We start from the raw sequence: 24,196 nt of genomic DNA on the forward strand, positions 1-24,196 counted from the left end.
AACCGATATCACGCAAGGAATTAATAGATACAGCTGGACCTGAAAACTTTCCTTTTCTGATGAAAAGGTGAATAATTGATTGTAATTGAGTCACGTGAAACTGAAATCTTAGACCTGTATAAGGTTTCTCACGCTGTCAGTTAACGGAAATAGCTTGAAACAATTGGGGATGAAAGCACCTTGAATTGAATTGGAATGCGGATGTGAAGAGCCACTTAAACCAATAGGCCTGTTTAACCAATGAACACTAATAAGACTAAGAAAAATCATAAGTTCCTAACTGCAAAGTGGGTTTTCCTGAAAATGGTCAAGATGATTTGACCCGCGCGGAAGGACATCAATCCTAATAACCTCTTCACTTGAATTGCACGTTCTCATTAAAAAACAAAGAAGAGGAAACGCGTGTACAAGCAATGTAAATGATGAGCTTAGTAATTTTTAATTCAATTTTATTGCTCTTTAAGTTAAAGCTTCCGTACAAGCGCTCTTCTCAGAATAGCATCCGGCCTTTTATTTTAACTTACAATGATGTGTGAAATCCGTAAAATTTATATAGTTCCTGGTTTTATATACTTCAAAAAGTCGCTTAAGGCTTTAGTCACTGGGGAAGCACCTTAGAAAACCCGATCATTAATGGATAAGCGTTTTGTTGAACAAATGTGGCAAAAACAGTGCATACAGTACAAGTCACGTGGGGCGGAAGAATTGCGCTTTCTCTTTTCAAGTTCTAGAGCCACTTTCTTAATCGTCCCTAACACGCGGCTCATGTGTAGTTCTCCGATGCTTCACTAAAAACAACTTAACTCGGCACATGTTCTTGAGCAAACCAAAATAAAGCTCGACTCTTTTGCGCTGTCTAGCAAAATATGCTTTTTTTAAAACGTATCACGATCACCACATGACAAATTAAAGCAGATCAATAAAAGCGAATCATGTCATGGGATTGCTGATCCCCACGCACACTTCGAACTGGTCCCTCGTTTCGATTACTGCTAGTCAAGGGGATTATTCATACCTCAAAACCCTTGTTAATCTTTGATCATTAGTTCGCAACGCCTATGCATTTCCTACGCCACATATTTCAGGTTGGCGCGAACTGATCTTGGAAAGACCCGGAAAAATGCCTTAACTCAGCCATGATTATGCAATACAAGCGTTTTGGCGTGCAGAGTTTTTGTGAAAGCAGTTTGTGTGTTTTATGTAAAAATATCTACGTATCTGAACCTGAGTGTTTTACAGTCAAAATACCCAAATATTATTCGCATTGGTGCTTTTTCGAGAACTGGCAAGCAGTACCGAGAAGTCAAGATAAGAGGACCTTTGTTCGTGCAAACGACTTGGCACCGCCGCGCCGGCGATTGACTCACATTTTTTATCACTAACAGAAATTTTGGTGCCATGCGGCTGCTGAATACGTGTACGCAAACAAAAACTATCTTTTCGATATGCCGTTTGTTCCGGAGCCGCCCTTAACTGACGCGGCTTTAGCGATCCAAAAGAAAGATAGCAAACGCGGAAGCCGATGTGTTATAAGAAACTATGTGCTATAAGAAACTTAAATAAACATAAAAAAAAACTTGGTCGGGTCGTGGCTACAGATAATAAAAATGTTTGTTCTTACCTTTGCTTAGCTTGCCAACTCAGTGTTTCTAAGTTATTCAGTGCTGTTCGACGTTTCGATCTGATGATTCGTCCGCTGGTTATACTTGCGTGATTACGTAGCGAAGAAGGAATTTGTTGAAGTTTTAGTTCCTGTAAACTTATCTGGTCTTATTCGGTGACTTATCGCTATGCAAAAACAAAATTTGGTAAATAATGAGGGCAGTTACTTGCGATATTGTTAGGTGATACATCAACACCTTTAATTCTAAAGCACTAGCGTTAAAAACGAGCATCTGATTGGCTACATATTAAGCTCAATTGTTTTTATAATCTCAATTAATTGAATAGCTAATGTACCTAATTACACTATTTTTCGGTTGCTCTGTTATTTGCTTTTGTTAGAAAGCAAAACATCGGCTTCTAACGTAAATCGAGTGGCTCCCTAGTGGCTGCATTTCGTGGAAAGCGCAATATCAGTGAACATCGATGGAATGCGGCCCCGAATGAAGCCATGCCATTTTATTCCAGCTGGGTTACCTGTGGTATCACAGGGCCGCGTGTTCGTGAAAGTTGAGCTTCAATTGAGCTCCCCGCTGGAAAGTTTCTAATGTGACCTGGCTTAATCCTGTGGTAATAAATTAATTATAGTATAGATTTTTCGCTCTAAAAATCCATAATCATATCATGAAAGAGCCAAAGACGTTTTATTCTTTATTTCCGATTTGGCAAGGTTCGCTGGTAGCTGTAACAAAGGAGACTATTGTCTGATTGGTCAATTGCTCCCCTTGTTCCCAGATCCCCGTAAATGCGCGCGCCATAAAAATGTATAAACAAAGATGGCGGTCGAAGGGGGCGATTTCTAGTTGTCTTTGCTTGATCACTTGTTCTAGAGTTTTAGGTAAATGTAGCAATTTCAGGCGTCGTCCCTTCCACAGAATGGCGGGAAAATATTTAGCACGGGGTGTTTTAGGGGCGGGTTTTTTTCGCTTTCGAGCGAGCGAGCAGGGAAGCGACTTTCTATCTCTCGCTAATGCAAAAAATGTATGAAACAAGGTGCACGGGAAAACACGTCAAAGTCCAGTGCGGTTGCAGGAGAAGACTAACTGAGAAAATGCACGTAAGTAGAGGGAAACGAGAGAACCACTCTAACAATATTCGATGCTACTGCTCACAGAAAAGCCCCAGATGCTCCGGCGCCGCCAACCAGCGAAAGGAGGAAAGTTACCGGTAGAGCAATTTTTTTTCTTTCATTACGTTTATTTTGTAGCTTCCGCGAGGGTTAAAAGGTAGCGAGGGAGGAAATTTTTGATTTGCTGCAAGTGGACCTCAGAAAAAAAAACCGGTCTGGAAAATAATAAAACGAAACCAGACAGCGAAAGTACTGTACAAAAAAAAAACTGTAAAGCGTGTATTATTTATTTAAAATGGGTAAACAGTCCCAGCCTACCGTTTACTCGAATGCGCCCGGCCATTACATTTCGCGCCTCAAGTGCGGCGCTATTCGAGGGCGGCGCTTATTTGAGGGCGGCGCTATTTAAAACTTGGACGCCACAAGAATCTTATCTTTTACAGTAATCGGAAAGAGCGTCTTTTGATTGTCAGTATTCGTCATTTGTTGAGACAGAAGTGGCGCTAGCTGCCCTGGCAAAGTTTGCGGCGTTTACAACATTTACAGAACTACTACACAACATCGCTCTTGATGAAAAGAAATGTTCAAGCTTGTTTTAGAGTTGCTTTGTAGTGCCATTTTTAGTTAAACGAAATTCATCAAATAAGCGCCGCATCGGGAATGCGGCGCATTCGGGGGCGGCGCTATTAACTTTTTTGTCCTAAATGCGGCGCTTATTCGAGGGCGGCGCTTATTCGGGGGCGGCGCTATTCGAGTAAATACGGTATTTTTTCTTCAATTCACCAAGTCCTGACATTTCTCTATGTCAAACCCACTTCTTTTAGGTGAAAAATATCTGATGAAGTACAAGACTACAAGAGGCCATTCAGCACCACTGTGGAAAACAGAAACATCAACCCATATATCAGCCAACAGAGTTTTATAATTTTTTTGTAAAGCCGGTGCAGCATCTTAATTTTTTTTTCCAACCCCTCGCCACTGAGGAGAATTTTCGTACGAACTTTTTTTTTCAGTTATGTTTTGGTTTCTAAAAGTGTTTTCAAGAGATAATTTTTACGTTCACCGTGACGCGGCCTGGGCAGCTTAGAAGGACACGTGCCACTATGCCAAAGAAATTAATATAGAGGCCACAAAGAAGAGAAAGCCCAGATGACTATCACACACCAACCGGAGACAGAGGAGGCACTCAAGAGACACAGGTACCACACACAAGATCCAAAGAAGCACGCTATCCTATTAAAGATTTGATCTCTTTAAATAATTATTTCTCTCATTTTTGTAAAGTTAGTTCCTGTTTTGCCCATCAATGCCACAGTTGACCTTAGGATTGATCCACTCAGGGTAGACACAAATGGAAGCCCATGACTACCAGGCTCAAGACGCACGATCTTTGCGTCCCAAGGATAAATATTAGTCACCTTAAAGAGTAAGAAGAATAGCATGCACAGGAGAACCAAAGTTTTGCCGACCCGCGATGACAAAAGCAGAGGCACAGAGCCAGGGCCCTCGTCACCCCCCACCCCACCCGCCCTGACGCAAAATTCCCGACGAGGATGAAAGGATAAAGAAGTATTGACAGAGCACGTGAGAAGAAGACGAAGGGGAAGATTCAGCACCATATAAAATTGAGTTTCCAGCCCCCAGTGACACCCCTGAGATAAGAGAACGAGCGCGCCCCAATGACGTCAACTCACTTCCTTCCAGGGTGCCATATGAATTCCCGGAGCGCCACCCCCCAGAGAAGAAAAGGAAGATTGTGAGTGCGCTGGAACAGTGATACCCAGTTCCCCACCCTGATCAGGGCAAAGGTGACGGCAACTGCACCATAATACCCCGAAAATGAGTTGAATATTTTTTGATTTTATTTGTCTAGCAGGAAAGGGAGAAAATGCAATGCGATCTGTCAGCTGTTGCTATATCTGTCAGCTCAAGGGAAGCTGGGGACACTGATGCAATGATGGAGGGGTGGAGGGGGGAGAAGATGATGTGTGAAGAGCCCTGACCCCGAAGAAAAGGACCAAGTCCCAAGACATAGTTTCCTGTTAGACCTCCACCAGTTCAGCCCTGCAGTGAGGAGCTGTACATCACCAAACCAAACAAGTCAACCAACCCCAACAAGGAGCATACATCATCACAACCACCAACAAGTTCAAAGCAGAACACATCACAACCACCAACAAGTTCAACAAGGAGCAATACATCATCACAACCACCAACAAGTTCAACGAGCAGCAGTACATCATCACAACCAACACCAAGTCAGCCTTCGTCCCAGCGGGACCTCCCCACTGCGGCACCTGGTCCACACCATAGGCCAGTGAAAATGCCCCTCTCGTTGTTAGAGAGGGGCACGTTACAGCAGACAAAAAAATATTTCCACAGGGCCCAATGTCAGAAAAGTATTGAAGACACCAGTAAAGATACAAAGGGGGCCAACCCAAACAGGAGTGCCCACCAGCGCAAAAGTTAAAGCAGAGCGGCCCCAGGAATCACCCCAACAGTGGAAGAAAAGAGACAGGAATAAGCAAGCCACAGAAAACGCTGCTAGAGAGGAAGTCACACCCACAGGGTCGGGAGATGCCCTGGGCCAGCAAGTGGAAGAAAGGAATAGGTAAAAGGGAGGACAACCCCACCCCATATTCAAAAAAAAGCAAAGTGGACCCAGTAAAGCAGCCCAGAAATGTGAGGGGGAGGGGGGTAGGAGGGAAAGAAGAAAAAAGAAAAATGAAAATGTTTACCTGAACTCACAGCCAAAAAAAAGGGAAAAAGAAAAACCCAAAGTTTTCTCAGGGCACCAAAGTTCAGAGCACAAACGTTTCGAGCCACCACGCCAGAGCCAATGTTGCCAGAACAAAACATATGCTAAAATGCTGAAAATGCACAAAAACGATCTGATAGGAGATACTAGGTAAAAAAAGTTATGCTTTTATCTTATCATTTTCTTTTCAAATTGCATACATTACATGGAACATATTCTCTTCTCTCATATTCTTTCTTTCTTTGTCTCTTTCTCTCTCTCTCTCTCTTTTGAGTTGGCAAGAAAACACACTAAAAAGATGCCCAGATTGTCTAGCCATCACCACCAAACAGGATACAAAGGTGGAGCAAGGTTCACATTTAAGGGAGAGGGTGGTTTCTGAGGGGGAAGTAAGTAGACCCATTTCAATGATTTCTTTTTAAAAAGACAACCTGAACTTGCATTTACAGAGATCCCTTGATATTTTACACAAATGACCACAAAAAAATATTGCTTGCACTTTTGCTTTATTTTTAATTCATAAATAATTTCCATTTTTGATGACATATTTCATTGGGCTAAATAATAGAGAGATAACATACACTAAAGGAAATGTTCATAACAAGCCACACATAGTCACACTATAATTATTATTAGTAGAAACTCAGCTGTGTTTATTGGAAATCCGCGAATCTATTGGTTCTCCCACTGATTTCTATTCGCCGAAGAAAAAGTCGCGCGCAAGAGTAGCCTAACGGTAATTCTAGATTTTTTTTAAAGTGCACAAATGTAGTTTTGGACTGCAACAGAGTTACTAAAAAAAGACCCGCCCGAGAGCGAAGTCACTCGGCTCGCCCGAACCAAGAAATAAAGACAAAAGGTACAAAAAAACCTAGTGTGTTTTTTACTTCAGTTTGTGAGCAGAAACAGGTCCTGAAAATTATTTTGTGACAATTAAAACAGATAAAAAAAGGAAACAGTGAATCGAATTGTTGTTTAAAAGAGGTGTGCCATTAGTGCCACTTTGTTTGTGAAATTATTTGTAGTGTAAGGATGTTTGAGCCCAGCTCAGATCATTCTACTATTTAATGTTAAGGTTGTACTTTCTTAAAAACCAAAATACTTAATTTGCTTTGCAAGCAACCAATGGTCCAGCCCAGTCAAAATGTGTTTAATTATTAGGAGAGAGGGCCGAGAGGTCTTGCCTTACCGGGCGTAGCAGGGGAACAGGGGCATGTCAAGTGGCCCATTTTCCCACAAAATGTTAAAGGCATTTAGTATATGTTCAAGTTACTGAGTCCCCAGTAACTGCACCACTCAGCATTTTACTGGAGTATAGCACAGCTTTATTGTTATTTGTTAAACAAATAACCCAACAAACAAATCACCATAAGATTAAAAATCTAAAAATTTTTTAAAATGGTAATAAATCAAAAGATAATAGAGTGTATTTAAAAGTGATTGTAAATATTTATTATTTTACTTTTAGTTCAATATTATGCTCTAAAATAAAAGATCTATGTGAAGTATAAATATATATATATATATTATTGGAAGGTATAAATTTTAAATTTTATATTTAAATTTAATAAAAGTATGCTAATTATTAAAGAATTTAGTTTAAAAAAAAAGTAAGGGTAAAGGAAGGAAAAAAAAAATTATTTAATTTTTCAAACAAGAAAATAAATAATTTCTTTTGTTTTTTCAAAAGGAAATCATTTAAAAGCGTTAATGTCATTTGACCGCACGATAATAAAGCGCCAGCCTCATGATAGGTGGATGATATGTGTATTTAATAAGACGTAAGCGCTTATTCTTGATGCATATTGGCTACACTTTCCCATGTCATTTTCGCACGCCTTGCCACTTTTATTTTACCGATCTCATTCTCATCTAATTCTTTATTTATTCCTCTAAACCCTGTTTAAAGCGATTGCTGTATCACGAACTCGTTTCTGATAAGTGGTGTGAGATAACTAGGTAGCAACTAAGTCTTCTGCGTTTTTGCCAAAAATATTTGCACGCGCGTATTTCCCTATCTTTTTCATTTCATATATCATAGCAATGTAATCTAAAGACACCTCAAAAAGAGAAGAAATTTCTTAGCTTTACATGGTTGCAATTAACAGACCCAAACATTCGCAAAGTAATTGAAAAAATTAAGAAAACTGAGACGCCATTGTAAAGTAATTATTGACGCGTTTATAAACAACAGTGAAGGCCTTCGTCGTGTTAGTGTTGAGCGCGCCACTTTAAATAAGAAATACTTTTCACGATGTTTTTCCTGGATGTTCAAACTTTTATCACAAAATGGGGTTTCTTGTATCAAAGCCTATTACAAAAGTCTCGGAACTTGAAAGCAAAATATTTTTTGAGCAAAATAAAATTTTCTGCCACTTTTACACAGTAAGATGCTTGCGTATAGTGTTCATATTTCGCTTAAACGGCCAAAATTAGCTTCATTCCTTCCCCAGACCGTTTTTCCACTCTAACCTTGACCGCATTGTTTGGTTTCTTAAGACGAAAAAAAAAATTACGGCAGATCAGATGCCGTTCACGAGTTAGCTGTCATCTGTTAACTCCCTCTTGCAATGAAGTTGTCGTTGTCACTGTTTTAAACGCAAATTATCTTACAAGACGATCAAAATTACACATTTCAGTTTGAGTTTCACTTACTTTTTTATCAACAGCCCTTGTTCTTGCGTTGGAAGTTTTCTACACTAAAGAAAGCCACCGTCAGGATGGAAATTATTTCCTCTGCTCCTCGAAAACTTCGTCGTTCATCAATAACTTTTGACTCGTCACTTTTCTTGGATTTACTGATCTCGCGATGTTTCCCTTTAAAATGAATTAAAGTGGACTGCAAAGATGAAGTATAAAGCCCAGTATTTTACACGATTGCCTGTTTTATATTCATTCTGCGTCGTTTCCGTATAAGCAAACAGTAAATAGTCAATGGAAAAGCCATCTGAAAGTCCTGCAAGCGCCTTCCCTCGTTTTCCCGCCGTTCGAACAAAATGGACTGGATTCAAACTCGTTTCCAGATCCCGCGTAACATTAGTCTCCTTTGTTGGTAGCTGTGTTAACCTTCGTATGAGGAAGACTGGGAACAAGTCTTTTGGAAATTCCAGTCACCAGTCCAGCTCGACCGCAAAAAATAATGGCTTTTCACCTTCGACGCGTGGCAAACTTCGAAGGAGTCACGAAAACACGGTCTGTTCTTTGTCTTCTCGGCTCATTTCGACGTTCTTTCTGTTCTAATAGTAGCACGATGAATGTAGCTGATCTGAGCGACGCTTACAGCGACACACTACAATACGTCGAGCCAAATCTCTTCCGAAATTATGGTGGAAAGACGAAATTTGGGGGTATGATTTCAACTTTGAAAGTACATGAAGACAATCTGCTGGTCAAACAAGCTCTGAGCGAGCCAGGAAACAAACGGGTAAGAAAGAATGGTACTCACACAAGATAAAAGAACCTAGTTTCCTAGTCAAATGCAACGTTTGCTTGTTTACGAAAAAAACATTGTTACCGCCACCTACGAGGTTCCTGTATAATGGGGGTCAAAATAACATTTCACGGAAAGTAAAAAAATGGTCATTTTGCGTGTGAATTCATCCAGTTCATAATCGTCATGTTACAAAAGAGTGATCGTCACAAAGTCACAGTTCAGAACAAACCCAAAACTCTATTCTAATTTCTAGTTGAATTTACGGATATTAAGACTCAAGTTATGACTCAGCAGATCAATGCATCATTATTCACCTATCATGTTAACCGGGGGGGGGGGGGGTGGCATGCGGTGGGAAATTTGACATTTCTTTAAAAAAGGACAAATTCCCCACCCCAGGACAAAATAACAGTCAAAACCCCACCGGGGCGGAAAGGTGGCGATGTCCCAAACGGCAGGGGACCCGACGACATCCCGCCCGGGGACACAGACAATCAACCTGGGTAGCCGACCCCTGCCCCTGTCCATAATAATGATAGGTGCATTACAAGAGAAAATTACGCAAAAGAACTAATTTTAAGCGCTTTGCATTTTATATTTCACAACAAACAAAAAATGTAAAATCATAGTTCATGAAATTTTCCAACATTCTTAGCACAGAACAGAGAATGCTGGATTTAGAACATGATGCCTACTATCATAGTTATAGAGGTGGTTAGGAAGCCCGCAAAGTTCTTTGTTATAGGTTATTGTTCGCTATTTTGGGGGTTGACCGTGCACAACCTGACAAAATACAATAGGGGGTTACGTGTGTTCAAGCAACAAACCAATAAAAACATTTGGATTACGTAACTCATGCATAGTGTATGAGAGCAAAACAAAAGATGTGCACGGTCATGGACCTTCCAACCTAAGTCTTGGCCTCATTGTTTGCTCCTTTGATGTTTGCCAGGCTTCCTAACCATTTCCCTCTATTAACTATGCTACTATGTTTACTGGCATGAGGAGAAGAGGTGATGATTTAACATTTCACACAAAACAAACAAAAAGAAGATGTAATATCATATTTCATGAAAGTTAGTTAATATTAAATTCTCTTTATTTCGCCTTCAATATTTCATTACATCAATATGATATACATTCTAATCGCATATTAACTTACGCCACGCAGTATGTAGTGACATCACTCTAACAAATCTATTTTTACTCATCTTCAGACATAATTTTGATTTCAATTAATTTCCAACGTTTTTAACTGCTCAACAGTCGAAATTATCATCAATATCAGGTTTTCAGTCATGTAATTATAAAGGGTACCAAGGGGGTTTCTTTTATTTTTTCAATTTTTTAAATTTTAAAAAAAAAATTTTTTTTTTTTTTTTTTTTTTTTTTTTTTCTTTTTTTTTTTTCCCCCTTTCCCCCCCCCCCATGTACAGTGGCAGATTCAGACCTTGAACTAAAACGGGAGGGAGACTCTTTTTGAACGTGGTTGCACCCAAAACATTTTTAGCAGGGGAATGGTAGATCAAAATTTTTAGCAGGGGGAATCATAGCCCCTCCCATAGATCTGCTACTGACGATGGGTAGAGCTTGGTATAGAACTGTAAAATCTTCTATACTCAAACCCCAAGTGTTGAGAATCTCTTATTGATCTTTCCTTCACTATTAGGTCCTAGTTGTTGATGGTGGAGGTTCGTTAAGACACGGCATGTTGGGTGACATTCTTGCTGGACTTGCAATGAAGAACAATTGGGCAGGAGTTGTGATGTACTGCAGTATACGTGACTCAGAAGAGATTGCAAAGATGGCCATTGGGGTAAAAGCTATAGGAACAATGCCGTTGAGGTCTGTGAAGAAAGGTCAAGGGGAAAGAGACATTCCAGTGCGGTTTGGAGGTGTGACGTTTACACCCGGCCACTATATTTACTCAGATCTAGATGGTATCATTGTTTCACCTAAAGAACTAACACTTGAACCCCCAAAGTTGTAATGAATGTAAACTGTGTTCTGTAGTTAGTTCTAAATAAGTAGTTTTTGCAATTTGTTTACTGTGCCAAGGTGGTTTCAAGGCACAAGTAAGGGGCTTTAAGGTATTCACAAGTCATTCCTGAATCATGTGATATTCATTTTAATTAGAAATTTTTTTTGTAGGCTTTCCAATTTACACCCCCTTTTTTTGCCAAATTATGATCATGTGCAAATTAAACCACAACCAATCAAGAACTGGAGTATTCATTAATCTTTCCCTTGCTTGACGCTTTAAATTTCCAGTGAGCAGAGAAAAATTTATGTGACCTTTTATTCTGAGCTATAGAAAATAAAATAAATAATTTAAAACGTTGTACGTACTTTTCGAAGGCAAATGAGTGCAAGGTAATGATAAGTTTTCGGACTGTGTTAAATTTTTTAATGATGTTTATGTAAAAAAAATTTTTTTTAAAAAAATGCTGGCTTATTAAAATGACAAGCTTGAATTATAGAGTGTTATTTGTTTACTTGTTAATGGTTATTATCCTTACTGGTGAAGAATGTTAGTGGTTTGCCAAAAAATGCCTCTGAATATCTGATTCTAAGAAGCTCAAAGAATGTGTATCATATAACATTTAGAGAAAGACATTTGCCTAAAATAAGAGGACTTACATGGGCTTCTTTCTTGTCAACATTAGATTTTTCCTATCCAATTTTCTACACCACTCTCTACCTAGGGCGGATCGGGCTGGATTGTTCAAAAGCTGCTTAACACTAACCCAGGATTAAAACGCTGGTTCAGGGGTATAGTTTCAGAGTGTTGTATAAAAGTGTTCCTATAGCCTGTGTTTTTGTGGAGTTTTGGATGAGTTGACATGAAACCTGGAGGACAAAAAATATCAACAGATAAACTTCACTGAAAAGTTTAAAAATTAAAATCTAAATTCATTCTTATCCTGGATAAACTTATCTTGCTTTGAACAGCCCTGTCCAGGAGTATTATGGAAACTGGCAAACTGTGGTTAGGAAAAAATTCTTGGGTTTACCCGGTGTTGGACTGATAAAAAAAATAAAAAAATACGCTGGTACTTAAAGCTGATTTCCAGTCCGTACTGCGCAGACTCGGGGTTTGTTTTCGTTTTTGTTTTGAATTCGTTGAAACGTTACACTTCGGTGACAACATACATGAAGTTTTTTAGTCCGCCATTACGGTTCGTTTCGTTCAAGAATTCCCGATGAGCTGAAACATCGGTTTAAAATATTGTTAAGGTTCTTCTACTCGTTATTATTTGTTCTGCAAGGATATCTGGCGTTAATAATGAAGAAAAAGGTAAGTTTGTCGCACAATTTTTAGTTTTGCTTGTAAACATTCCTTTGTGTGGGCTCACATAAACATTGCAGCCGAGATTGCGCAGTACGGACTGGAGTTCATCTTTAAAATTTATTAATGTGTCAAACTTCTAGCATGCCTTCATGGCTTGGGACACTCACCAGATTGAATTGGAATTTGGAGGATCTAGAGGAGGGGCGCGGGAGCCTGGGCCCCACCTTATTTTTGGCCAAATAGAGGCGCAAATGGCCGAGAATAATTATTTTTGAGAGCGGCTGCCCTCCTTTTCCAGGGCCTTCATGACTGCCCCCACCCACCCACTTAGCTGAAGGTCTGGATCCGCTACTAAAATTTTACTAAAAAATATGCTGTATACGAACAAGAGACGAACAGTTCTCTTTAAAAAAAAATTGAGATCCAAATGCCATGTTCCTAGAGGTTGCCACTCCTTTGGTGAATATTAAGGCCAGTTTCCAATATATTGAAAGTCTTTGATTGGTGGAAATTCTGCTAAAATCTGCAGTTACCTGACAACAGTTCAATAAAGGCCCCCAGGGGGAGGGGGGAGGGGGCTTAATAATTGTAGAGACTTTTCTCTTTTTTTTCACCAAGATTAATGGCTAAATATTGCGGTCTATTGAAAACAAAGAGAGAAAAAATGAATGTTTGCAAAAATATTGTATTATATAATTTGAATTAAATAAAAGTCAAGACTGTACTTCTTGTTTTAGAAATTAAAAAAAACAACAACAACACGCATCTTGTGTGTGCTCCATAGAGCATCTTTAGAAAAAATGATTGTTTTTGGAAAATGAAAATTTTTGCCGCAAAAACAAAGCAATCAAACGGAAAATAAACTGTTTTGAGAGTACCCTCCCCTACATTTCCTCTGTGTCCAACCCTACCCCACCCCGACAAGTCACTCGGTACACACCTAATATGGTAATCACTCCCCCAGCCTTGAATGAACAGGAAGGAAAGCATGATGAATGTGTGACAAGAAGGGTTTGGATTTTTGGAGTGACTTTTGCTGGACCTAGACGCCCTCCATCCGTGAAATTAGCCGTGAAGTCGGTCGAATAAGTTATGGCGGAGGACTCCGCGGAGATAGAGCCTGGCCTCTTAGGTATTGGCTGTCTAATAACGCGTTTTTTCACACATGCCGCGTTTGAAGTAACTTCCGTCAGGGGCCCACTGGCTATATCAAAATTTTCATCGTTCTGAGTTCTCTCTCGATCATGTCCACAGAAAATGTGCAGTTGGCTATCAGAAGAAATATAGAGTTAGCCTTTGTCAAGAAAGCGAAAGTAGAATTCAAGGGTGACCGATCAGAAGCTCGAATCTTGGTGAGTATAAGTTGTACAACAATTTTGTGTTTCCCTGCAATCCCACGATCACAGAGAAAGGGTTGTAGCGATATTAACGGGCGAAAAAAATTAAGATTCACTTGTAGCTTGAATTACACGTGTCTCTAGCGAGCGCTGTGATAGATTTCTTGCTTCTAGAATAATAATTTTCGCTTACGTGCCTTAGTCCTCTTTAGTCTAAGCATGATTTGTCGAGTCAAAACATTCCTACACTTTCAATTGTTCTTTCAAACAAACCCGCGCCGTGGGTCGCTTCTATACGGTTTCCTTAGCGCCTGTCGAGACAGGCAAATAGCAGAAAAGCTCGAGAATTAAGACAGTGGGTCATCGTTAACTTTGTTTCTCTTCAAGATCAAGCTATTTGTTTCTTGCTGTTTCGAAAATGCCCAAGGTGACAGCCAAGATTATCGCCAACATGTCTAATTTGTGTGTTCTAGATCGTTGCTGATCGGATCGCGCTAAGCTAACAATATTACGAGTGCATGTTTTGGGTGTGCGTGTGAATTATTTATCTTGGTTCGAGAATATTTATCTTCAGAATGAATTTTTAAAACTTCAGGTCTTACTCGCTTTGTAATCACTTGTTTTAACTTACACTTAAATGGTAATGTTTTTGGCAAAATATTATGGGCCTGCTGTTTATTTGATTTAATGGGCAATCAACAAATTAACTCACAATTAAAAATAGTGTAAAGTGTGAACTGAAATATTTGTACATACTGTATTTTTGTAAAATAAAGGTGCTTGGGTGTGTAAATGCATGAAAATAGAACTTAAATCTACAGTGTACATTACATGTACAATGATTTGTATTACCAATACATCAAAGCAGTGCCCAGCTTACTGGGATTCATAAAGGATATATTCTTGTAGGAGATAATTAACAATACTAAAAGAAGGTTGTCTCTTTCCAACATATACTTGTCTCTGTGATAGTATTTTACAAGTCTCGCGAGTCAATGTTGTACTTAATTGAATATTAAAAAAAATAAGATGGAGATTCCCTTCTGATGGCAGGGCTGAAAATACTTCCTCGACAGCAGGAAATTTAATAATTATGTGTTCATTCAGACCTCAAGTTTGCTCAAACATAATACAAAATGTGTTTGGGACATATTATTTTCAATCATTTAAGCGCAGCTAAGATCGCAGTTCTTTTGCCTATAGATACATTCAAAATTATATTGGACATTTAGTACAAATTTATGTGGTTTGGACAATGTCCAATTCTCATTTTCAGGTCTGCTGTTTAATTGTTTTCCTTGTCTAGTATCCTTCCTAACTGTCTTATTAACCAAGTTTGTGGTCTGTAGATAATATATTTATATGGATTAAATTTTGTAGCAGTTGATTTATACAGACCATCATTGTCCATTACGTTTCACATGATAAAAAAAATAATTAAACAAGGTTCTTATCTTACTGACAGAACTAGAAAACATGGTTAATAGGATGTGTTATAATAATTTTATTACAGCTCTCACTCTGGGTAAAAAAAATGCCAAAAGCATTAAGTGAAGAATGCGGAAGCAGGCCATACTATAGAATACGGCCTGTAAAATTGGCCAATCACAGTGCACATGTATACTATCTGAGAAATAAAATTGAATGCATTCAATAAATTATGAGCCTTCAAACTAGTGCATCCTTTCTGTTGTAAAACTGTCGACCCAGTCCTCAAGAATCTTTGCCAAGTGGGTCACAGGCAATGTGTACATGTATTTTTAAAATCAACCAAAGAGTTTGTGCAGCTGGCGTTCAGCTGCATCTGCAGTTCTGCTCTGCTTGCCATGCTTGAAGCATGTGTTCTTTTGCATGCTTTGTTAAATAATGAGAACTTTGCTGATGACCCAATAATCATTTGTATTTACCACATCATGTATATCTTGAAAACAAAAAGAAAAGTTAATAAGGCGCCAGGTTGCTCGTCACATTCGACTAGCGTACGTAGTAAAGTCAATTGATTTTAATTTGTTTTAACTTGCTAATTTAATGCCAATATGGTTTCAGCTTTTCTCCAACTTGATAATAGCTCAAACATGATTCTGTAGCAGACCTATTTTGACAATAATTTTCATCAAATTGAGATTTCAAAATGAATTTTCAGACCAAAGACAGCACTTGACATTTTAGTTTGTTTGCAAAATATCCTGCCGACTATATATATTTTGTAATCATTGTACGATTTTTTTTTGACACGCTTTAATGAAAAAACAATTCATTTTATTTCAGGCCCTCTCTGCACACCGGCTCTATGTCCTTACCAGCTCAAAGAATGGCTGCAAGGTAGAAAACATTATTTTGTTGAACATATTGACCAAGCATGAGGTCCAGAATTAAAAATATTCACCATGTTAAATTTTCTGTTCATCCAAATTGAGATTTAGAAGGTGCACTATGAACAAATGAGTGAGCCACTTTGTGGACAGAGTAGTTTCTAAATAATTTACAGTAAATTATTTATTCTTACACAATTGTGTGGATCGTGAGTTTGATTTTTGGTGAATTAACTTCTGGCCAAAATGGCCAACATCCATTACTAATAAAAACAGTTTTAAAAATTATTTTTTTACTGACCCATGGGCGGATTTAGTGGGGACTGAGGGGGCCATGTCCCTCCCCCCCTCCCCCTTTTCCTAGGATTTGTTTTAAAAAAATGCAACTATTGTAACCATCTTTAGAGAGTTTGTTTTGGGCATGAGGCAAGGTTGCTGCCTTGCCAAAAATTTTTCGGCTCCCCCTTTCTGAATTTTCTCCCGGGGAATCCAAAATGTTTCTGGATGGCAACCTGGCATATCACTGGCAAGGATAGCATTCACTGCATCCATCCTAACATTGAATGTTTTAATTTCCCTTTCATCTCTTTCAGGTGGATTTTAGCATGCATGTTTTGGAAATACAAAAAATTGAGAGTAGCAAACCTCTTTTGGTAAGTTGTGGAGTGGACACAAAATTTATGTAACGGTAATATACAAAAATAAAAAAGACAGACTGAATAATGATCGGCCATCATGGAAGTTTGTTTTTAGTTACATGTTTATGTATTTTTTCACTTAGTAAATTGACACAGATTTTCTTTTTATTATATAGTTAACACTGTTATGTGGAGAAAAGTCACATTATTTCCGAGTTCTTCAACCAAAGGATTGTACAGAGATTATTGCGCACATCTTAGCTTCTCTTAAAACTAACTTTCCATCTGGCAACCCAGAGTGAGTATTTGATAAACACATTGGTGTTCTTTGGTTAAAAATGTTTGTACAGTAAACATTATAAATTCAAATTGAGCTGGTTATAAGCCCAGGTACTATACAACCTGTAAGGGGTATTGAGTGGCCCTAAAAACTGAGGGGCTTAGATCCTGGGGGTCGGGATAAGAAAAACGTTTTGAAATGAGCCACCGCAGTGTTTTTCAAGATACGTTTAAGTTAAAAAGTCATAAACAACATCAAGCCCTGTTCGGTACTGTCATCCAACCATCTATCTGGGGGAGCTTATTACCCGGTAGATGGGCCTATAACCACTGGGGGGCTTATAAATGGAATTTTATGGTTAAACCTATTACTCTTGACAAACTTCACACAAGTCTTACAGCCAGTAACAACACAGCATAACTGACCAATCACTGGTTTTAACAGACCAGACTTATAGCATCACTGAAATTATGACAACAACTTTTCAATCATTTTTCTTTGAAAATGACTTCCACTTTTTAAGGTTGCTAGTCACCAACTCCCAGATAATTACACTATGAACTACAATATTATTTAATATTTACTAAATTATTGATTGTTTGAAATCTCAGTCGCCTTCTAAGGGTTGTGTATGGGCCACCAGAGGAAAGTGATGCACGGCAAGGACAAGTGTCAACACTTGTCAATAACCTGCGGAATACAGGAGGAGATGTAGAGGTTGGGCCATGTGGTGAGTATTAAAAATGTCAGCTTTATAAATTTACATTTAAATGTCTTTATTGGTGGCTAGTTGTGTTATCTTGTTTTGTATATGTGTCAGGTTTATGTGTATTTCTGCCCTAACAACAACTAGTGATTATTTCTCTGCTCTCACCACATTTTACTAGTAGGTAATTAGAATATTTAATTGTTTTTACCAATATCAGTCAATTTATTTTTATTGTAGGTGGTTTTTCTAAAGTGTATGTTTCAATGTGTGATTATTATGGACAGCCTCATCTGGAAGAGGTCGTTTGGGTATGTACATTTATGTGCAGTAAAAAGAACAAATTAAAGCTTTATTGTGGAGGGGGACAGGGGGGCGGGAGCCCGGGAGAAAAGGGGCGGGAAGCGGGAAGAGAGAGGGCGGGAAGCGGGATTCTTAAGGTGGCGAGTGAAATTTCGTAACATTTAATTATATTTTGCAATGGAATGGAACAAACAGGGGAGAACAGCTATAGAAAGGGGCGGGAGGCGGGAGTAAAGGTACGGGAAGCGGGAGTAAAAGGTACGGGAGGCGGGAGGTTCAGACCCCCCTGTCCCCCCCCCCCCACTTTATTGTGTTCATTGCAAAGGTCAGACTGTTCGTTGACAGAAAATGCATGTTGTGTACATGTACATTTTCTTATTAAGTGTAGCGTGTGTACATGCCATATATGTTCATGGACAACTGGCAGGGCTGTAAGGCAAACTGCATAGCCTCCTCAAAGTGCATTGGGTGATGTTAGCACCCCTGGCCAGCGCATTTGCATGTAACTTAACCTAAATTCCATTTACAGGTAGTTACATCTAACAACATAACTGACATCTCTCTTCCTTTTCCAAATTTGTCTTTAGGATATTGATACAATCTATTTATCACTCAATACAAAAGAGTTGAACATCCAAGACTTCGACCATCTAGAACAAAAGTAAGTCAGCTGTTTTGTAGAGTAGAACAAGCTAGAAGGGTTTTTTAGTATTGACAAAAAGACTAAATTTAGCATAAACCTTGGTAAGAGAAAATGTTAATTAAAAATTTAAAAATTTAAGCAAAATAAAAAAAAGTCGAAAGGAAGGAAAAAGGAAGATCGTCCGTATTATGGAGGTGTCTACAGTACAGGGGTAGAGTTTATATGAATTTTGGTCTCTTTTGGACCAAGTTAAGGTATCGGTGTACCCCAAAATTGACCATTTTAAAGAAAAATATATTTTGGTATTTTCGGGTAGATCTCATTAAGACCTTTCATTCAAAAAAGAGAGCATGGAAAAAGAGTGACTCTACACAAAGTTATGAACAAAAAACTTTTCTTGCCATTAATTATTTGATATTGATAGCTGTCAACAGGCTGTCTAAAGAAGTGCGGCGATCTACCGTTGCGTGATTATCACAGTTCTTGGTTTTCGACGAGATGCTTTGGGTGTTTTGCGCTGGCAAAATGCATAGTTTTTTCAGACGTGAAAGTAAAATCATTTTCCCATTCCTTTCTCATGTTCAAAGAATGCTGGAAAAGACTAAAGATTTGGCAATGCACTAGTAGATAGCGAGTCAGCGAATTATTTTTCGCCGCTTGAGGCGGTAACGCCACGACCCGGCATCACGACCAGTTCTTCGGCTTACTTTAGGACCTTTAGGATGCTTGCGACTCCACGTTTTTGTTGTTTTAGATTTAACTGCACTGAGACGAAAATTGTTATAAAGCGAGCGGTAGAAATAAAATTGTGCAACAGACTGTTTCCGATCAGAAGCAACATTTGACACCGCTTTGAACAAGTTCTATTGTTAAAGTAAAATGAACCTTCATTCTATCGCTCAACGCGTGATCATTCTCACACGTCTTGTGTAATTAATCTCATTAAAGCGGAAGCACACCCCAAAATACATTTTCTTTCGTATCTCGTAAACAAATTTTCCAAGAGAGGGGCGCACATTTTAAGTTCGTTTTCAATGGGGTTTCAACAATTTTCGCTGAAATTTGGCAAGAATGTTGCCCGATAATTGAGCAACAAAACTGTGTCGGCGAATTTTAACTTTTTTCCTCTTTCAAAAGTTATGGCTGTTTTAACGCAGAGAATAGTTGTTTCTTACACTCTTAAAGTTTAACTGCGTGTCAAAAACAAACCAGGCAAGTAATCAATATTCCCCAACACAGTTTCTTAGAGAAATGTGTGAAGAACACATAGCGATGGTAATCGCTTTTTCCCACTCAAATTTGTCCGGAAACGAACCCGATTTATGAGCCTCGGTACTTTTGGAAATAACACGCTCTTTTTGGATAACATTAATAGTTTTACTTAAAATAAATATATCTACGTAATCTACAATTCCTAAGCTTTCAGAAAATATATACTTTGCTGGGGTTTGCGTTAATTACTAGACGGTAAGGCAGCTCCAACGCATGATGGTCATTTGGGGTACACTGATACCTTAACTGTCTGTAATAGCGAGGTGTCCCTATTATAGAGGTGTTCTAAAGGAGAGATTCGATCCTACATGTAAGTCTCCCCCAGTGGGGGGGGGGGTACTCCGGCTTGTAAATGACGGGGATGAACTCAGGACCCCAAAAAATCCCTAAGTCTTCCGACATTACCCAAAAAAATCCCTGGACCAAAAATAACCCCCCATAGAATCCCTTGTCAAATTACCCCTAAATTGCCAGGAGGGGCAATAACGCTCGAGTAATACGCCAAGGCTGTGCCAAAGCACTTTAGTTCATTTTTAATACCCAAAAAATCCCTTATTTGAATCAAGTCACGCAAAAAAATACTTGCCGAATTTTCCAACCCAAAAAAATCCCAGAATCGAAAATTTCAAACCCAAAAAAATCCTTCGATCATCGCCGTCATATACAAGCCAAAGTACCCCCCCTGGGAAGTCTCCTCATTTAAGGGTTTGTTTCCTATAAAAGCCAGATACATTAGCTAATTGAACAGGACTGTATGTTGATCTTTAATTTATTGTTGTTGGAATTTTGAAGTGTAAGTCGCAGGAAGCCAATTCATTTGTTAAACTTTAATAAGTGGCATGTAGCGATTAAGGTGGCCCGCGGGCCACCTTAAGTTCATAATTATAAATTATAATTATAAATATTTTAATTTGATCTTTCAGGGATTTAATTCCTCTTATTTCAACACTGGAGTACAATGACTGGTTTACTAAAGTGACCTGTGACTCATTTAAACTGGTATGTGACCAGTCTGGGACTGAATAATAACATTCTTAGTATAATTTCCACAGGTGAATTGAATTTGTTTGGTGGGTGGTTGGGCTTTCTGGGGGTTTTTTTTTTGTTTTTTTAATATTTTTTTTTTTTTTTTTTAATTATGAATTTACATAATTTGAAGATTTGTCATGTACACTATACTGTAGTTGCTGATACTGTATTTTTTTATTACTAATATCAGGCATCTGAAGTATGTGATGCAATCATCAGAATTGTTGTAAAGTCCTCCACAATAGAGGAATTAGTCCTTGATGGTGTCAGTTTTGGCAGGTGAAAAACTGTTTTATTTGAAATTGATATAAAATCTTTAATATGTATTTTGTACTACATTGCACACTGTAACTTCTGAGCACATACACTAGTAACAGTTTGCTCGGTAATATACATGTACAGTACATGTGCAGCTCTGGGTCAGATACTAACAGTTTTTTTTTTCAAGGGCGAAAAATAGCATTACAGTAATAAAAGAAATCCCCTCCATTAAGAAACAAATTTTATTTTGAGTTATATTTTTTTGGCGGGAACTCGAGTCAATTGCTATTAAAAGATAAGTGTTTAATGTATATATGAACAAATTTAATACAACTGAATGTTTTATGAGATTGCTCAGATCAAAGAGGTTTATAGCATAAAAAAATTTGTTTTGGCATTGCTTTTTTTTTCCACATGTTAGCTCAAATTAAAATTTATTTTGCTTCCTTTCAGGGAGTGTTGTCAGAAACTTGCAATGGCTCTCACATCAAACCCTAAAACATCCTTGCATTCCTTAAGTTTGAATGGTAACTCGATTGAGGATAGAGGTATGTTTCTGGTCTGTGTGTTGTGTTCTGTAAATTACATTTTATTTTACTTTATCATGATTATTATACAGATACATGTGAATGTTTTTCTATAGTACATACTGCTCAAAAGTGAGACACTGCCTCTCATCTTGAACATGGGAAATGAGACATGTTTCAAAGAAACTACATGTTTATCTTTCTCTAAAGAATCGCTGTATATAGAACACCTTGCTCACATTATAATAACCCAATGTGCTGTACTATATAAAGATTTCTGCCTTGTAAATTATTGTTGCCAAATTAAATAGATGGACAGGTGATTTAGTTTGAGCTTTATAATTAGACTGAGAGGCGCGGTGGCCTAATGGTTAGTGCGCCGGACTCCAGATCGAGCGGTCCGAGTTCGAGCCCCGGCCGGGGTCACTTGTGTTGTGTTCTTAGGCAAGACACTTTACTCTCATAGTGCCTCTCTCCACCCAGGTGTATAAATGGGTACCGGCGACATAATGCTGGGGGGGAACCCTGCAATGGACTAGCATCCCATTCAGGGGGGAGTAGAAATATTCCTAGCCGCTTAATGCTACGGAAACCGGGATAAGCTCCGGCAGTGTGGGCCGCTTGGCTCGTGGCTTCTCCTTTTTTTTTTCCTTTTATAATTAGACTGATCTAATCTTTATATTTTTTTGTCAAGGTTCAATGCATTTAGCTGGTGTCTTCAGTAAGCTTCCTCAAGGTTTGGTGGCTCTTTCTCTCGCTGACAATGGAATCACGTCAAAAGGTACATGTATGTGCAATGTATTTTGTACATGTAATGTCTCATAAAATTAATCTCCTCATTTTCCTTTGCGTGTATATGTGGTTAACTTGACATACATGCTTCTCAATAACTGTATTTCTGTGCATTTTACAGGAGCTAGCTCACTTGGTCAAGCATTAAAAAACAATAAGTACAATGAAAGTTCCCTACAGAGGTATGTATTAACATTAACACCTAGTAAATAATTTTTAATCATTATTCAACCCCATTTAGTGCAGTGCAAACAAATAAGATGTAAAACAACACAAATATCCCAGGATGCAGTTGGGGGACATGGTGATACACCATTTAAAAGTTCTTGATCAGAAAATTTCATTAAACACTTGAGCAAATAAAAAGGAAGTTACAGTTTTGAAAGAAATGAGTTGAAACATTAACAAGAAAAAAAATTAAAAAAATGTTTCTCTCCGTATATGGTAGGTATACCCCTAAACTATAGCTTATTGTGCAGCTCTCAGTTTACTGGTTAATTTCAGTTATATTGCATATCACTCAAGTGTCAGGCAAAAAAGTTGCAAAAGTTATAGGGGTGGTCAATCATGTCACAAATAGGGGGGAGGTACAATTTTATGCTTTCAACATGCAGATCTTTTTAAGACAAGTGTGGTGTCAAAAGTTCAAATAAATTGGACAAGTATTGACCAAGTTATGGCCGTATGTGCAAATTGGCACTCTTAGGGGTTAAAGGGTTTATATAAATAATTTTTTATTTGTTTTATAATTTTAAATTAAAATTATTTAAAATTTATTTAATTTATCTTTATTTAATCTTGTTCTTGCTATTTAGTTACATGTATCACTTTTTCTTTCAGACTGGATCTTAGCAAAAATCCTTTCAAAGGAGATGGTATTGCTGTAAGTTTATAAATTTTGTATGGGAAATACTTGAACAAAAAACACTTGTTGGCAGTCTACATTACAGACACAGTGCTCTCTCTTGTTAAGGCTTGTAATTGTGTTCAAACACTTCTGATTTATTCAAATGTCAGTTCTAACTCACTATTTCCTTGCAGGGAGAGTGCTTTGTCTCTAATGGAGACTTTATGATTGCACATGCATATTTATCCATGACACCCCTTTGCAGACATCTTTCATTTACTGGATGAAAAAAAAAATTCTGTATAATTATATTATTTGTTTGTTTATGTTGTTCAAACAAAGTCATGAAGATTGACAGTGAAGCTGAAAAAAATGACAAATGTTTTTTCCAAACGTTTAGCAAGGTGTTTTTCTTTCTAGGGTCTGTGTGATTTCTTGGCAAAGCCAAACATGCTGACCTACCTGGATCTCTCTGCAACTGAATGTCCTCTGGACTTGGTAACAACAATAAATATTAGTAAATAATAAAGATGGTAAATTTTAAGCTTGGTGATAAATAATGAAGGTGAAGTATTCAACATGACACGAGCATGGGACAAAGAAAAAATTCTGAGTCCCCGACAGGAATCAAACCCATGGCCTCCCAGATACCGGTTGGACGCTCTAACCAACTGAGCTACGAGAGACTCGTTGTGAGCTGGGCCATTTTACTAGGTGGATAAGTGACACGCGTCCTGCATACTGCTAGGATCAGCAATGTCGAATTCATCAAGTTTGTAGTAAATAATAAAGATGGTAAATTTTAAGCTCGGTGATAAATAATGAAGATGAAGTATTCAACATGACACGAGCATGGGACAAAGAAAAAATTCTGATTCCCTGACGGGAATCGAACCCATGGCCTATCAGATACCGGTTGAATACTTCATCTTCATTCAACAAATAAATATTATAACTGTAATAATTAATTAATAATCTCAAGCTGTTATTTAAATTGTTACCTACATGTAACTGGCATTAGAGCAGTCTCTTGCA

The 24,196-nt window shown here is 38.2% G+C and overlaps 2 protein-coding genes across 4 annotated transcripts in view; both read left to right on the top strand.

Moving 5' to 3' along the window:
• Positions 1-8,589: 8,589 nt before the first annotated feature.
• On the top strand, positions 8,590-11,401 carry LOC144652450 (putative 4-hydroxy-4-methyl-2-oxoglutarate aldolase). Its single transcript, XM_078512456.1, has 2 exons — positions 8,590-8,913; positions 10,592-11,401. Exons 1-2 carry the CDS (start codon positions 8,629-8,631, stop codon positions 10,910-10,912), a joined length of 606 nt encoding a protein of 201 aa, XP_078368582.1. The 5' UTR covers positions 8,590-8,628; the 3' UTR covers positions 10,913-11,401.
• Positions 11,402-13,184: 1,783 nt separating this feature from the next.
• LOC144649735 (uncharacterized) overlaps positions 13,185-24,196 on the top strand; it is a 32,082-nt gene continuing 21,070 nt past the window's right edge. For all 3 annotated transcript variants that reach the window (XM_078509301.1, XM_078509302.1, XM_078509303.1), the window contains exons 1-15: positions 13,185-13,346; positions 13,469-13,566; positions 15,820-15,873; positions 16,457-16,516; positions 16,678-16,799; positions 17,393-17,511; positions 17,728-17,798; positions 18,378-18,451; positions 20,629-20,704; positions 20,925-21,013; positions 21,449-21,543; positions 22,217-22,303; positions 22,436-22,496; positions 23,155-23,197; positions 23,582-23,659. In XM_078509301.1, coding sequence (XP_078365427.1) covers positions 13,307-13,346; positions 13,469-13,566; positions 15,820-15,873; positions 16,457-16,516; positions 16,678-16,799; positions 17,393-17,511; positions 17,728-17,798; positions 18,378-18,451; positions 20,629-20,704; positions 20,925-21,013; positions 21,449-21,543; positions 22,217-22,303; positions 22,436-22,496; positions 23,155-23,197; positions 23,582-23,659 — 1,167 coding nt within the window. In that variant the 5' untranslated portion in view covers positions 13,185-13,306. The remainder of the gene's footprint in view (positions 13,347-13,468; positions 13,567-15,819; positions 15,874-16,456; positions 16,517-16,677; positions 16,800-17,392; positions 17,512-17,727; positions 17,799-18,377; positions 18,452-20,628; positions 20,705-20,924; positions 21,014-21,448; positions 21,544-22,216; positions 22,304-22,435; positions 22,497-23,154; positions 23,198-23,581; positions 23,660-24,196) is intronic.

This window comes from Oculina patagonica, chromosome 4, assembly GCF_052425735.1.
Source record: "Oculina patagonica isolate OP01 chromosome 4, crgOcupat, whole genome shotgun sequence".
Classification (NCBI taxonomy): domain Eukaryota; kingdom Metazoa; phylum Cnidaria; class Anthozoa; order Scleractinia; family Oculinidae; genus Oculina; species Oculina patagonica.